Consider the following 16,903-nt stretch of genomic DNA (forward strand, 5'->3'; position numbering starts at 1 on the left):
GAGGAGTTTAAAGAGATCAGCAGAGTCTGGGGCTCTAAAGTCGCAGGCGAAAAAAACACCCCAATCTCCAGGACAACCTCGCTTATAATTTCATCATATGCCCAGAGGAGCAACCCGAGAGAAAGTGTCTTCTTCCCTCTGTCAGCAAGCGATGTGATTTCACTGTTTGGGCTCCCTGTGCTCATCGTCGAGAGTAGCCTTAACCTGTTTGTTTTCATAAGCTAATTGATGCTAACAGGCTACCTTTGGCTCCGTCGTATCACTTGTCAGGTGTCTTAGTCGTTTAATTGAGAAAGATTTGAGAAAGAAAGCAATCTTCCGACCAGACAGACATCAGACGGTAAGATTGTCTCTGCCACATTAGACAGTGCTTTCTGCTTATGGAGCAATGATGGATATGCAGTAAAGTTAATGGGTCACAAATGTAATCAAACTGGAGCTGCAACTTGTGATTATAGTTACTGAGTCGCTCATTTAGCCAGTCAGAGATGATGGCAAATGAACAGGGGGAAGTTGTGAGCTACAAAGGCAGAGTTGAAATGTACTTATAATTGGAAAGAGAAGCCACAAGTAGCAAATATATATATAATATTCCATTTGCACCTCATGAAAATGCACATATGTTTTAAGTTGTCAGTTAAATATTGCATGAATCAGTCCTTATAAAATCACTCTTTCTGTTTTCACTCTAAAAATAATGACAATAACCAGATTTAAGTATATTATTCTAATAAAGAATCTTTACATCTAAAGTAAGACGTCTTTAAATACATCAGTAATGACATATCTATTCTTGTTGGCTCATGTTTGTCAAGATATATTACAGATAAGACTTTTAACTGACTGGGTCAGTTGAACATCTGGTAAATAATACTGATTGTTAAAGCTACTTAAAGTTCAATCATGTAGATGAAGAGTATTTGTTATTTTGTGTATTGTATCTGTAGGATCATTTCAAACCCAGTGTTTTGTTACACATTAAAGTTCCTGTGAGGAGTTTTTCACTGGTTATGAAACATTCATTCTGATTACTCGATATGACCTACAAAAGCAAATCATCAGCGACAAGATTGATTATTTCTATATAGTTATTTTTCATGCCTGAAACCGCTGGCGGCCGTAGGTGTCAGACGAAGCGATTAACTGCACGCTGCCTTTGTTTACACTTTCCATGATAAAGATGCACAGTTAGTGATACGGGTGTTAAAAGAAAGCTGGATGAGATTTTCTATTAAAAACCACCACTCAAGCAAGTACAAGACAAACTCAGCAAAGAGAAAAGAGGTACGGCTTTGTCCACAGGGGGCGCCAAAATCAACACAAACGAAAAATCCTCACAGTAGCTTTAACTAGCGCTGCATCTCATGATACATTAGCGATTAACTGAGCGGTTATTTTCTTGATTCAGTGCTAGAAAATAGTAAAAAACAATTGCTTTACAATTTTCCAGAGCCAAAATTACATAACATAACATAACTATCATGACTAACCCACAAATCAATGCGGATCTAATGTGATCAATACTTACTTAGATCTCCTAACCAACTATATTTCGCAAAATATCATATAGTAACTCTACGAATGACTGAGCACAACACTTGGATGCTCACCAGTGGATGGTCAAAAGCATAAAACACCTGAAATGGTATCTAACACCCTGTTCACCGAAGGATACAAGTAGATTTAAACTCTCCGTTTGTGAACCAATATAACAACATGACAGCATTCAGTCTTAGTCTAGACATAACCACCCTGCCAGATATCCAATCCCTGCCAAATCTTCTGCAGAACAAATATAGCTGACTGACTGGCCACATGGTGCTGCGATAATCAGCCAAAACACGAAGACGTGGCTGCAACTCAAACCAAAACAATCCATGTTTCATTCAAGGTAGGCTGTAGTAATCGACTTAAATATCCTTAAGTTGGTAAACTTTAATGGAGCATAGAGAAGCTGAAATCTTTTGGAAAAGGAACGCAGAATCTTTACACTGCAGCAGTGGAGGATACTCTCTGTTGAGTTCCTACACAGCTTGACCTTCATCTATTTGCCCCTCCACTTCTTTTCACTGCTGCCCTTGTCCTTTACATTGCACAGATCCTGATAATGTATGTGCCTGGTTGGATTGCATTATTGGTGAATGCCCTTTGTAATGGCTTGGTCGTACTCAGTGTACAGATCCACATAATGTATGTGCCTAGCTAGCCTTGTTTGCTGTCTGCCTGCATGAAAGAATGCCGCCTTGCTGCTGTTACGTCCACTCATTATGATGTGTGTGGGACGAGAACAAGAAGGTGAAAGAGAAGAAGAATATCTCACTGGTGCAGGCGGTAAATAATAAAGTGTGACATAAAATCCGCATGCGACAATTCTATAAAATCCAGGATTAAATTTGATACCAGACATAAAAAATGACAAAATACAACGACAGCAGCTACATATCAGCTGATTGATCCAATGCTGATTTATCATCTATTTTCCAGCCAGTGAAACTTTCAGTGAGACATTATATTTATGACACAGCTAAAAGGGCCTGTAGGCTACAGCAGGGGACAGCAAATTTGTATAGATGCACCAAGGCTACAAATAGCTGCACACGCTGTACTGCAAGCTCAACATCTTAGTTCATCTGTGTGTTGCAAGTGAAAAGGTACAGGCTGTGAAATGTACTCGCGGTATGAAAGTTAAAAGCATCCCTCTGAAGGACGTTTCTACCTGCATGTGCAAAGCTAACAACAAAAGTTATCTCATGAAACCTAACATACATATAGATCAGGTCTGGGCCTTACTCTTTTCAGGATAAGTCCATATCGAACTGGCTTGGGAATGTCTTGCTGCTCGTCTGCAAGGTTTTCTGGTTCACTTTCATCCATGTTGCTCTCATCCAAGTTCTCCCTGTCGGCTACAGACGTTGCATTTACTAGACGCCTCTCTGCTGCATTTCAGTTGTCATTTGTAGTCTGTTACTGTACAAGTTAATTTTGCCATGCTATGTTTGGCACAATGTGCAATAATGATATTAACTAATGAAATCAGTCTTGCAAAACAAAAACGAAAATATTTCATCGTAAATGCCGAAAAGTATTTCCGTCATCACGAAGATCTCAGTTTCCTTCTCTTTGGCGGCACCTTTGGCGCTAAACGGTAACTGCGGGAGCACACTTCCCAGATATCCAGACAGTGCTGCATGTGTGACGTCCACGGTTGGCTCCGGTTGTAACTCTTGATTTTCCTGGCTGACGGTCGCTTTCCTTTTTAGACTGTTTGCTTCATCTGAGCGTCGAGTTTGTTTCTTTTTCTTTGGATTTTCACTTATTGTTGAAGTTGTACCACCTACCCTCTCTGGCAGACCAACCACTGCTGACTGATGGAAAACGCGTCACTAACTGGGTGAATGTGATTTTTTCCACTTATGTCGCCATCGACAGCCAGTCTGAAATACTGCAGGCTGTCAGCAGTGGGCCATGCCTCATTCAGTGTTAGATAGTGACTTAACAGACATTTATTGAAATGAAAATCTTTGAGATAATTACTTTATAGCTACAGTTACAAGCCTGTTTAGAAAATGTGAGGAGTAGAATGACAGATGTTTTTGAAGGGGCAAGAAGTAAAAACAGATTCCTGAAAACTTGTACAATAAGGAAACATTTGTACTTTGTTACTTCCCAGCAGTCTCAGAAGGTGCATTAAAGCTGCATCACTTGATTTGGAAAGCAGGCCTTGGTTATATAGATATTGGAGTTGAAGGTGGGAGTCAGTGTGTAGACAATGTGCACAGTAAGGGGGGTGTTGGGGGGGCGGTAAAAGAGGGAGAAATGAGCAGGACACGCACCCTGGCTGGTGATCAGTGTCTTGGCTTCATATTTGCAATTAGCGAAAGGGGGGGTGGGTTAGTTTTTGATTAAACCTCGGCTCTTTAACTTCACGCGAGAGGACTTAATCACTTTTTATGTCGGCGTGCTTGATTGTCTGATTATTACCACGTTTTGGCCTCGCTCCCCTCCCAATCAACTCCTCCGAGCGCCCCCTTCTCAACGATTGATTTGTAACAGTCACAGTAAAGCCTGATGATGGAGCGCCAGCCTAATGACCATACATCAAGAGACAGTGATGAGGGGCGGGTTGAGGACGTGCCAATGATGCACATCACCGAGATCCGCCCTCGTAGTTGTCCTCTATTCTGACATCTGCGGGGAGAAAGAGAATGAATCGTTGTCTTCCCAGCAGGATGGTTGACTTCTTGATGTACAGTAATGAGATTATTAGAGGCCCCGGAAGAAACTCTGACACTTATTTAATGGCTCTGTCTCTAACTGCGGCTAAAATTTCATATTTGAATGAGTCAGAAATGAAACCGTCAGCAGATCAGCTTTGGAAAACATGTTTCTGCTTTGTGCTGTGGAAGTGAGTGAAGGCAAATGGTTTTAGTCTCAAGTGTCTAAATGGTGCTAATATGTCGGAACGTTGCAGCCAGAGGACAGGGGAATGCACTTTGAAAATTATGCATGCCTGCACAGACAGCAGGCACAAGCTTCCAGGGTTATTTTCTGCAGTTGTTGAATCAATGGAACTTCAGCTGTTATTCGCTCAGCATGGCTTACTTCTTATTATCAGCTTTTGTTTGGTGAAAGTGTGGCAGAGCGGAGGACTCATCACGACGGATACATTTTGATCCCTGACCAGATGATGACGAGCCGTCTCAGACAAAGACGGTTGATCCAAATTGGCTTAAATGAAGGTGAGAAAAAAAATCAATGAATGTGTCTGCCTCACATTTGCAAGCACAATACTAACTGAATGTATCATGGTGCTTTAATGATGGCTAATTAATTCGATTTTTATCAACAGTCTTTGTTTAAAGCTGCATTTATTGATATTTTTAATATGGATAAAGAAAGTGAATGTACTAATTCTGCAGTCCCTCTCTCAACGATGCTCTGCAAGGCCTTCTTAGCATTTCAGCTTATTGTCTTGTTATGAAAACCCGCAACCTTACTGACACATCATCTCAGGGAGCAGCAGGGAGCTTGTGTCAGCAGAGAGAGCTCTGATAAAACCATGGGTATTTATCTATTATTTAAAGATAGCTGGTGAACATAGCCCGGCATTTAGCAGCTAAGGAGTCAACGATCTCCCTCAGGAGCTGGTGGAGACCAAAGCAGAGCAAAAGTGTTGGACAATTTTAGTCATGTGGCTAAAGAAACACTCAATGTTGTGTTTGAGACACTTCCGCCCTCTTCAGCAAAATGTCACAGAGCTTGTTTGATATCACGTCGCCCATTTTCAGGCTCCTTCTCTTTCCAACAACGCGGGGTAATAATACCACAACAATGCCTGTGGATTTTTCCCTGTTATTTGATGTAGCACTTCACTGCTTTAACACTGAAAACATTCCAGACTGCATGCTCTCGTTTCCTGCATTGCAAAGTGTGAGCGAAAAGCAATTTTATGTCAAAAAAAAAAAATCCTCGCTTCACTTTTTTTCCCTCCTCACTGTTGAGCTATTACTGTACATAGGACAAGACAGTTGCCTGATTCTGTCACAGCACAATCCATTTTTAGAAGCATGAATAAAACATTTAGGCACCTTTCTTCGAGGTTGCTACTTTGCTCTGCAAATGAACACAGGATAAGACGGAGGGGTATTCCTCCCAGCCTGGGTGGTGGCACCCATTCTGTCAAATCTCCATTATTTACTGTATATTTTAGCAGCGGCCAGACCACCCAATGAGAGTTCGATTCAAGGATTTCCACCCAAGGATTTGTTTCTTTTCATCCAACAGCTGCACTCCGTCCTCCAACTAAGTTGCAGCAGACAGTTCACCGCAGTTCATAGTCATTCAGGGATTTGCATCGTCTTCTAGAAATTTCCATCCAGTCTGCAACCTGCCCGACTACTTCAAAGCAGCACGCTGAGCTGATTGACACGAAGACATTCACACCTCCCGTCGGGAGAGAGGGTTGTCTCCTGTCTCGTATCTGGACAAGCCCTGTCCCCAACGAAGCATTTGCGTCTCACTCATGCACAAAGCTGTCATTTCCCAAATGCCTCAGCCCCCCAGAAAGGTGTCACTGGGGATTACGGGACACCTCAGGGGGATTAAAAATGTTCTTGACAGACTGGCCGCTTCACATATTCCCAGAAGTCACTCTGTGCTGTCTTTTTATGTGTGAGTATTGGCAAAATGTGCACATAAAATGTCCAACTGCCAAAGCCAATGTCATACCATATATATATATACTGTGCGTAACAGTGTTTAAGTATGCTTGTGATTGGAAGATCTTCTTCAGTAGTGACCGGGCCACGAGAGCAGCATAACACAAACAATACAAACAGACAAATACAACTGTCACACACTACAACTGAGCCTCATATCCACTAAATGTGCAATACATAGGCAAGGATAGGTATCCAAAAAGGAACCATTTTCTCAAACGAATATTAGAAGCAACTGCATTAACCAAGAGTACCGTGGTCTTGATCCTTGAAAATTGACTTGAGATCCCCAATAGTAATCCTTTGTGACAGTTTCAGGTCCTTGTGCACATTATCTCAGGAAGAAGAAGCTGTTCTGTTCTAACTCTCGGGACACATATCTGTAAAATGACAGATCTTTACGAGTATATGCCTTCCGAGTATTTGGTTTGTGGAGCTTAACCGAAGACTTATGTTACTACTTTGCTACTAAAAGGTAGCACACATGCAGATCTCCAGGATAAAGCTGGACAAGTTTTTTGCTGGCCAAGTCGACAAACATTCTTACGTTTCAGCTTAATGGCTTCATCAGAGAATGGAGGAAAATGGAGGTTTTGTGTCATTTGAATACAGGAGTTGGTGAGTCATTGGCTTAAAATGTCTCAAGGCAGTTAGCGTCCTTAGCTAGAGCTGTTAATTGTATGTGATTTACCAACAGAGTTAACCAGGGTACCCACTACAAGATAATGGGGCCGATTTTGGGCCTGTAAGCAATCGTGATCATAAGCAAAGTCCAGATTTTCTGATGGTTGTAAAGATGATCTCTCCAGATGTTCCTGTGGTGTGAGGTCTGTTAAGAGTGGTTCTACTTCCCCTGATCTGCTCGGAAGGCCGTCATGGCCGCACTGATTTAAAATTGTAAATATTAAACATCAATTTTTACGATCTGATGTCCTGTTGTGTGGGGGGAACCACGATGACAGCCGATCACGCAGTCTGTGGATTGTCATGTGGAACCAAACGATAGCAAGGAAGCAAGCTTACTGAAGGAAACACAGCAACCGCAGCCATGGCGACAAAAACGGGGAGCATAAAGTAACATGCAGCCCACGTTCACGCCGTCTCCACCACTTCATCCGCAGTTTGTCCAAAAACTATCATCACCAATTCCTTCCTGCCCGTCGTCAGCCATGTTTGTTAAGTCAGTAAGATTTCCAGTTTTGAGAGTCGGGACTCTGGTTGTTCGTTAATGGAATCTGTTAGTGTGTGGTGTGCTGTTTCAGTCGTTGCTTACCACACACTAGAGGAGCAAAACTGTTAAATCTATGATTATATATCGTCATGTGTGGGGTCTCTCACATTTTCAACATCTGTTAAGATTTGAAAAATCTTTTAGTGTGGGCCGGGGGTTAGAGAGAAGATTCAGTGGTGAACGAGAAAGAATGAGCATTTCCCAGCTTCTGAAGGCATTGACCAGAGACATTCACATTCAATGAGCAGATTGCCATAATTTAATGAAGGTAAAAAGGTTGCCTTGCCTGTAAACACAGAATTTACTCCATCAAAAGAAACCTTATTCGTGTCATATATTTTGTTTGACATTGACGATTTCTTAGAGCTCCTCTGATTTGTTATGTTGGCCATGCAATGATTAGAACTGCATTTCGGCGTCGACGCATCTCATCACGGAAGGTCTGTTTCCAAACGTCCCATTTTTTGATGATAGCAATTACCGACAAAGAGCGTGTCGACAATTCCCTGTAGTGGAACTGTTCATTTGCTGCTAGCTAATGTCCAGAGTTTTTTAATCAAGCAAAGGAAAAGGAAAAAACAATACAGCGCAGTACGTGCTGAGTACATTAATCCTCCTCCTACCCCTCCTCCTTCCCCTCCTCCTCGTCCCCTCCTGTCTTCCTCTAATTAAGGGTCATTCTGTCTGCTAGCCACATTAGGACACTGCACACCAGTCCCAACCCACATAATTAAATGTTTTTTTGTGCTAACCATCTGGAGACCTCATCTCTTTAAACATGCATGTCAAATTGATTCCTTAATAATGTTTATGTGTCTTCTCAGTGCTTTATTATCATGCAGGATTAGCTGTTTATGTTTATTTGGCTTTCATCAGCGGCCCCCGCCACACACACACACACACATACAACAACAACACCCTTAAGGTAGGAGTAGAGCTAGCACATCAGCCAGCCAACCAACCAAACAATCATGAACTTCAAAGCACTGGATGAATTTAGTGTAAGATTTCTTGTGCAGCTCGTACGTCGAAAAAGTCTTGCTTTGAATTAGTTGCAGATATCTTCAGTGTTGTCTAAAACTCAGGACAGTGTCTTTAATGCTGAGGGATTGTTCTGTTTGGCACTGTGGGATTTTATGGTGCATTCATGCGTCAAATAATATTAGCAAAAACATGTTTCACCAATAAATAACCTTTCTTTTCTGTGTTGTCGGCTTAGCAAGGACATTTGTGATTAAAACCCCTTTTTTTCAATAAAAAGACCTTTAAGTTGGAAAGTGATATCTGCTTTGTTGTTGTTGTTTCCCTCTTACTCCTTTTCAAGCATGTCATCCCCATTTCTTTTCTTTTTCCCCTTCAAATGCTACTGTTGTTGAAATACAGACATATGTGCAGTCAGAGGAGCGTTCTGCCTTTCTCATTCTCTTTCTCTGCGAGTGCAGTTGAGGGGATTAGTCTGTGCCTGAGTGCCTGGAATAATGATCACTGCAGCGGAGAAACACATTTCAGGAGATAAGGGCAGGCAATCTGCAAGCAGAGGACTTAACCAGCTCCCTGTGGCTTATTGTGGAGCTAACAGAAAAAGTCACCACCAACAAACGGGCTACACCACGCTCTATGCACAAACAGGAACAATACCCGCTACTATTTGGCCATTTGCGAGGGACATCAGTCATTCTGAAATGACACCGAAATTACTTTCATCAAATGTTCTCACTATGAGGCGCCCTGTTTAGTATGCCGCCACTATCCAAATTCTATTGTGGGTGTTTGAGTCCCACAAGCGGCAACATCCATGGCTGAAAAAAGCCAAAAACAGACACACGTCCCAAAAACTGCAGTTCCACAAGCGGCCACTTGAGGCTGGCTCCAAAAGTGAGTCAATCCCCACAGAGCCCCATATGAAAATGCCCAACTTTAAAGTAGAATTCATTGCTTACAGCCCATAGCTAATTTCTAAAAGTAAAGTAAGGCATAATTAGGGATGTGGTAGGGAAGTTACCTGATTCATATTGTTCACCTGCTGCTCGCTCTCCTACCAGAGATGTTGATGAGCATACAGCAGGTCTGCCAAGTTCCAGAAGCTCTCTAAGCTTCGTATGTCTCATAAATAAACAACTTAGTGTTTGCCAACCTTCCTTTACTCTCCAGTGCCACCCTCAAGTAAAAATATAACTTCTGATTCCAAAAAAAACAACATGGCGACAACCAAAATACCAAACTCGTGGCTTCAAAAAGGCAGTCGACAAAACCAATGGGGGATGTGACTGTGGCTACTTTCATATTTATACAGTCTATTGTTTCCCACCAAGAGATCAGATCTGGCTCAGATCTTCCCACAGAGACCAAATCTAATGTTTCCGTTAAAGATAGCTTTATCGTGAGGGATTTTCACACTTCAAACTGAATCTTGCTTTGCTGGCTTCCCAGAGTGGCAGACAGGCTATGAGGCGCTCCTTAATTACAGAGAATAAAACATTTTTTGGACATTACCATAAAAGAAATTCAGTCTGACATTGCAATGACAGTCAAAGAGGCCCCACACCTTCACAAATGAGGACTGAATTTGCACATCAGAAGATAAAAAAAGCGTGAACAACGCTGACGTGGCAATCTACCTCAACAGAGCAGCTTGCTCCTGCTGTAACCTATTTAACAATAAACAAGAGGAGAAACAAAAATGCCAGGTAAGCTGTTCAAAAGCAAGTTCCCCGAGATCAAAAGATTTCTTTTTTGCAGTCAGTTCAGTCTTACCTTTCCCACATACTGTGCGTCTGGTCCCATGTGTTCTTCTAAAACAAAGAACTGGTTCCAGATCCAGCCCCGCTTGGGCCTGTGGTGCACCTCCGTCTCCCCATTGGCCAGTTTGGTCTGGTTCTTGGAGGGCAATTTGGCGGGGAGGTGGTGGCTCGCCCCATAGCTCCTCTGGATGAAGCAGAGGCAGACCAGAACGGGACAGAGACAGGAGGTGGTGGATATCCTCATGGTGGCGCTACCTTTTGTAAAGTTATCCCCGTGTTCCAAGGTGGGAAGGTCCCCCCACCACCGCCGCCAAAGCTGCCGCCACCACTAGCCACCGCTGCGGGCCCCTTGCAGTAGTCCCAGTAAAAGCAGAATCTAAATCCAAGATGAGCAAATAGCGGTCCCGGTAGATCCTGTAAGGTTCATGACCCCAAAGCCGAAGGTTTACCAAAAAGAAAAAGGAGCAAGATACATTTACATTCTGGAATTTCCCAAGATGTGAGACGCTGTGCAAACGGTCGTGAACTTCTGGGTTCTTCTACCAGGAGCGGAGGTTAATCCCGGAAGCCATCCTGGATTTCCTGTGAGACAGGGAGAAGGGGGAAGAGAAACACAGAGTTAGAGATTAATTTGACGGATATTAGAAGCTAAATGTCCACTAATTCCCTCCAATTAAATTGCAACTCATAAATCCTCCAGATGAGGACATGCACTTCAAACTGGGCCGACTGTGATAAAGTACACAGACGCATCAAGAATTCTGGCTCTCCGTATTCATGCCATTTCTGCACATGATGATACAAACAAGTTTCAGCTTGAGGAGTTGTGTTGCTATTAAAAGGTTGTCCGTGCCTATAAGGTCAGAGCGTTGCTTGGTGACTGATACTGCCCTGTGAGGTCAGAGTCATGTATCAGAGCGGAGTCCGCCCTGTGACTCAAAGCCTGCGTCGACTTTATTAAAAAAATATATGGGAAAAGGTTTGATTTGGCTGTTTAAACACGACCGGGGCATACTGCAAGGCTTAGTGTGTGCCTCGGTGCGGTGAATAATAAGTACAGAAGGAAGAAACACATTCGCTATGATAAGGACAGACATCAAGCCACTCAGACGTAAGGCAGTGGGTGATTTAGGAGGCAGTGGAATGGAAAAGACAGAAAGAAACTGTTTTTTTTTCTAAATCAAACATATAAATTGAAGATTCATTGAAGTAGTATGAAAATAACTGCGAGCGTTGTTTGATTTCTATGTTACTGAGCAGTGAAGTGAAGCTGCTTGTGCTGTGTCCAGAATATGCATTACCTCTGCATATGCAACTCCGCGGTCTGAGGGGCTATTATGAAGAATTTTCTAGTCTTGGGGTGGATTTTAAAGTTAGCTATGTTATGTAAGGGCTGCTGAGGCATGAAATGAGTCCTCCCTGCTAACATTTTCTTTTCTTTTTTTTGTGGGATGAGAGGGTTTTGCATCATTTGACCTTACTGCTTTTAGATGCTCTTTGATGTGGTGTCACCAACAAAGAAAGTAATGATTTCCGGGTTTCATTTAGGATGCTGTGAAGTGAAATATAAGGAGGAAACAGAATGTTCAACTTGCACATGAGACAAAAAAGTTCCTGCTGACATTACAGCTCTGCCATGCTCTGCTGATTACAGTTAAAAAACAATGGTACACCTGGTGAGAGACCAGAAGCCAAAAAGGTCCACTCCACTAAAGCTTCCAACTGTGTCACACACACAATGACTGTAATATAGAAATAAAGCTAAAATTTATAATTAATGCACCGCTGTTGTTTTTGTGTGATGAGATCCTGACATAAGGGGAGCCTAAAGTGCCCAGAGGTTGCACCATTGTTAATAAAATATGACCCTGACTCCGGTGCAGTAACAAAGAACATCATAACAGACAGTTGTCAGCCCAGCTTGTTCTCTTCCAATGCCATTCCGCTTCTCCACGTTCGCACAAAGCACCCAAAGTTTCCAAAGAGTGAGGGAAGAACAGTTACTAGGATTTAGACGGTTCTTGGCTGGATGGAAACTTCAATGTGTTTTGGAATGACTTTGGGTAGGAGACCAGGGCAGTGATAATGCTAGTAGGGCCCCAACACAAGATCATTCTTACCATAAATGAAAGAATCATTTGGTCTATTAGAAATATTGTCAATAATGACAACTAACTTTACTTAAAAGAGGGGGTATAATGGTGTTTCACATTTTAAGACATATATATAATGTTATGTTGGATGTCCAGACTAAACGTGGGTGAAGCTTCAAATCTGTAGGTAAAAGCATGTTGGAGTAATCCCCAGGCTTCTCAGCTCAGTCTGCAGGCTGCTGCGAACGCCAGGTTTCACACAGTTTTTTCAACACGCTGCACTTTGTGACGTCACAAAGCCTCAGCAGGCTTCGGAGAGCTGACCAATCAGAGGATAGTGGCCTTGTAGGGGTGGGGTTTCTTAAAGGGACAGTATGAGGGCCTGCACAGAGCACCAGTGTGAGTTTTTTTTTTTACTTTAAATTATGCTAACCTACTCCACAGGTGTAGGAGTGAAATATAAAGCTTGAAATTTTCATAATTTTCACAGCGGACATTTTTGCATCCAACAGGAGGAAAGCACAGGTGTTAATAATAACTTTAACAATGCTTTTGTTCTATTCAGGTGTCTGACAAAGCCATGACAGGCAGTCAGCATGCACACAAACAGGACCATGAAATTGAAGCAGCTAAATGGAATACAGCCATCGTTAATGCTATTATCAACACCTGTGCTTTTGTTGGATGTAAAAACTATACTCCCCCTTTAACTTTTATGGTGTTGGCAGACCCAAAGGTCTTGGCCCTGGCAATGAAACTTCTGGTGAAAAGTGTAATAAAAGTGTGTCTGAGACATTTAATAGACATACAAGGTTGTCCCCAAAGAAATGGAGCCCTATTTAAATTAAAACCAACTATCTGGACTAAGAAGTGAAGATTTAAGTGAATCATGTGAGAAATGTGAGCTCAAAACTTTCAGACACAAAGAGGAGGGAGAACTTTTGGCATATTTCAATGAATAAGGATAATAATAATAATAAACACCAAAATATAAAAAAAATGACTTAAAGCAGCAAAGTTAGTGTAACATTCAAAGTGCTGCAGTAGAATAGACGCTCGGTGGGGATTATCGGGAGGACAAACACGTGTATTTGATATTTAATAGGATCTAGGAGCTGACAGACTTCAAAGCCTGCTGCTCCCTATCTCCCACAATGCATTTGACAACATTAGAGAGAAGCGCGAAAACGAGACGTTAATGCAACTTACGACTGTCACATACTTTGAAGGATAATCACTGAATTATTTTTTTTATAAATAAAAATATTTTCACATACATACGGATTAAGATGCGCTTAGAACTCCCTGACTAATCCCCATGTTTCATATATCTCGACATGCAAATTACGCAGCTCAACTGTAGTTGTTGGTGATGTTCACTAAGTGCAGTGGTTGTAATGGGTAATACCTACTGCCAGCCCAGGCAGTGAAAGGGAACGCAAAGTCTGTTCCACATCAGCTCGGATTAAAGCAGCAGAGGATAAATACTCAGCCACACACTAAACGTGTAATCTGGGGAAAGATTCTCATCTGCATAGGTAGAGCTACGCCCAAATCCTGCTCCCCCGACTGAGAAAATGACACCAAGCCCTGCAGGGAATACTGATGGAGGAGTTCTTTCAAAAAGCTGTTTTACACATGCTCTTTTTTCCTGATTCCACAGCATCATACAGTAATCAAACCAAACCGAGTCGAAGCAGCGGGTCAGAATAAGAATAATCTTTTCCACTGGTTTCACCTCCTGGGGCTCTCTTCAATCACTCTCCTAATTGTGTTATTATCATCCTTTCTCTAAGCAAAATACATTCAGTCAAGCAACACAATTGACGGCATCTGGCTCTGTCTATAGAAATAATCTCCCCCCTTTTTTTCATGATGATGATATTGTTTTGAGCAGCCCGAGGCGTGTTCATATATGTGCAGCTTTTAAGTGGATGGGCTATGCACAGAAAAACCCACAGATTCTTGGCAGGATGTGAGAAGAAGCGTCGACATGAACATGATGTGGTTTTATGCCTTAATTTCAATATTTCTAAGTAGATCAAAGTCTGACTATGAAAGTTCAGAGTTTTCTTCCATCGTTTTAAAGGATAAGCATTGTAAGGGCTGGGAATCGCAGGGTATCTCACAATACGATACGGTGCGTGGTCCACGATAATATCACGATACAGCGATTCTGTGATGATTGATATATTGCAAGACAATCATATAATAATACATCACAATATTTGATTAATACCTTTAAAAAGGTCAAGTGCAGGTATTAATGTATTATTCACTGGGTGAATAATTCATTGTGTGTCAGTTTCACAGATTTGGACAGAAATTGGTGATGATGCGGTGACTCAAACTGGCAGGGAGGTCTGTTTAAAGCCATTAATTTTTTTAAAAATTAAAATATTGATGTTTGGCGCCAACGATACGATAATTGTGTCATGAGAGACGCATAAAGATTGCGATCAGCCCATCAAATGCATGATACACAGTATATTTACAGCTGTTTTGGACAGCAATTGCTTAACAATACTGTGCCACACGGTTGTAAAATGTATTTATTTATGTATTTATTAATAATATACTATACTATAGTTTATGATCAATTTAGTTATCTGGCCGCCGGTTTGGCTCAGCGGTTGAATCGGCGACCATATACAGAGGCTATAGTCCTCAATGCAGTGGCCCCGGGTTCGTCCCCACTCTCTCTTCCCTCATTTCCACCACTATCCACTGTCCTCTCTCTCTAAATAGCCCAAAATAATAATAATAATAAAAAAACCCAACAAGACTGAGTTATCTGGACTGTTGGTCAGTCAAAGAAAACACACCCAAGATGCAGTGTTAATTATTGGTAACTTGTGATCTGTGCTCTTCACTCTTTTTGACATTATATTGACGAGATGATCCACCAGCGACTCAAAATAAACCAATCAATGAGTACAATGCTAATTAGCACAGCAAAGCTGCTAGGTCATTGCTTTCCAAGATATCCCTCTACTCAGTTGACAAAAGATTTCCATTAAACCTTTTCAAAACATTTTAAAAATGGATTAAATTATTTAAAATCTCTGGTGAGAGAACTCTTTCCAGCATGATACCCTTTCCTGTTCTTTGTTCCCCCTTGTCAGCCTCCAGTCGCACGATGAACCCTTTCAAACATTGTATTTGTGCTGGTGGACTGTTCAACCTGTGGTGAGGACACCATAGGCAAACAAAAATACTGTGTCTCTGTCTCCTGTTTTATTCATGGAAACAGGAAAACTCAATCGCAGGGATTCAACCGGGCATGTAAACAACTTAAATTGAATGAGACCTTAGCCGGAGTGCAGCCAACAGTTCCTGCACTGATGACACTGCAGTAGGTGAAACACTTAAAAAGGGCTGGAAGATAAAGCCAAATAAAAGACAGGAAGAGATGTTGAAAGAGGAACAAAGACGCACATCAATTCAGTCTGGCAAAGAGGGAGAACGGGCTCCTGTCACCTGCAGCTAATAGCTCGTGTTTTGGGCTCCTGCTGAGAGCTCGCTCGCTGCATTCAATTTCACAGCATCAGCTTTCTGCAGATGTCAAACAGTAGATAGCGGAGGACCTGGGCGGGTCAAAACACACACCATTGAACCCCTGTTCTATTCTCTGAACAAAGAGGGCCGGACGACCACAGCAAAAGAGCCTCTTGACTTCTCACACTATCCGGAAGCAACAAATACAAACATTTTCCTCCCATTAAAAGGGCCTGTTTGTTGCCTGCAGTCGCAGCCAATGTTTCACTAAGCTCAAGTACATAAACACGAGGGTGAGAGTAGGTGCAGGAAGGCTCGAAAACAGTAAAAATTAGTGACACAGCAATGTGTGTATGCGAAAGCAGACTGTAACACTGCTGCGAAATGTTCCTGAGGCCAGAACATAAATTCATTCTTCTTCTCTGTTGTTTTTGCTGATGAAGCCGAAGGAGCTCGCCGTGAACCTGCAACATATTCTGCAAAAGATGCAATATGTAGTCTAGCGTCTCGTTTAACATCATTATTTTATAGCTTATAGCGTGCAGCTTTGCAAATATAGGGTTTATACACTGAGAGGAGAGTAACAGGGAATTTGTTGTATTGAAATTAAAGGCAATATAACAATATAAACAAAGACAATATATAAATGGGTATACACACAAGACTTGAGGCTATTACTTTAATATCTATGTGTTGTTTGTTTGTGTAGGCAATGCTGTTAATCATGAGAGGGATTGCTTTACGGGAACATTTAGATTTTTATAGGATTTCTGCAAAACTCTGGAGGATTAGGCAAGAATCTGACGCTGCATAGATATCAGGGGTTAGAATGTAATACATTGTGATTGAATGTGACAATATAAGCAAGGGAATATATTGCACCCATTGTGACTCGGCTTGTTTTAATGGCTAATGTTTCAAGTGTTTGTGAAGCATTAAGGGCTGAGCAATATGAAAATATGTTTCGTTAAAATATGAAAATGTCTATCGTCCTGTTGTGATGTCACAAAGCCGACGGCTGGGCTGCTTTTCGGGCTATGTTAGCGTCATTTTGACAACGCTTTACTTTCTAATCCTTGCACGTGGGAGTGAACGTGGAGCGAACCATAGAAGGGGAGACAC

The 16,903-nt window shown here is 41.9% G+C and overlaps 1 protein-coding gene across 1 annotated transcript in view; it reads right to left on the reverse strand.

Moving 5' to 3' along the window:
• LOC138595571 (cadherin-18) overlaps positions 1 to 16,903 on the reverse strand; it is a 95,837-nt gene that overhangs the window by 60,521 nt on the left and 18,413 nt on the right. Inside the window, exon 2 of the mRNA XM_069666866.1 lies at positions 10,204 to 10,772. Within this exon, the coding sequence (XP_069522967.1) occupies positions 10,204 to 10,434 (231 nt within the window). The 5' untranslated portion in view covers positions 10,435 to 10,772. The remainder of the gene's footprint in view (positions 1 to 10,203; positions 10,773 to 16,903) is intronic.

This window comes from Semicossyphus pulcher, unplaced genomic scaffold, assembly GCF_022749685.1.
Source record: "Semicossyphus pulcher isolate SPU_LCO1_2020_fin unplaced genomic scaffold, fSemPul1.0.p SCAF_18, whole genome shotgun sequence".
Taxonomy (NCBI): Eukaryota; Metazoa; Chordata; class Actinopteri; order Labriformes; family Labridae; genus Semicossyphus; species Semicossyphus pulcher.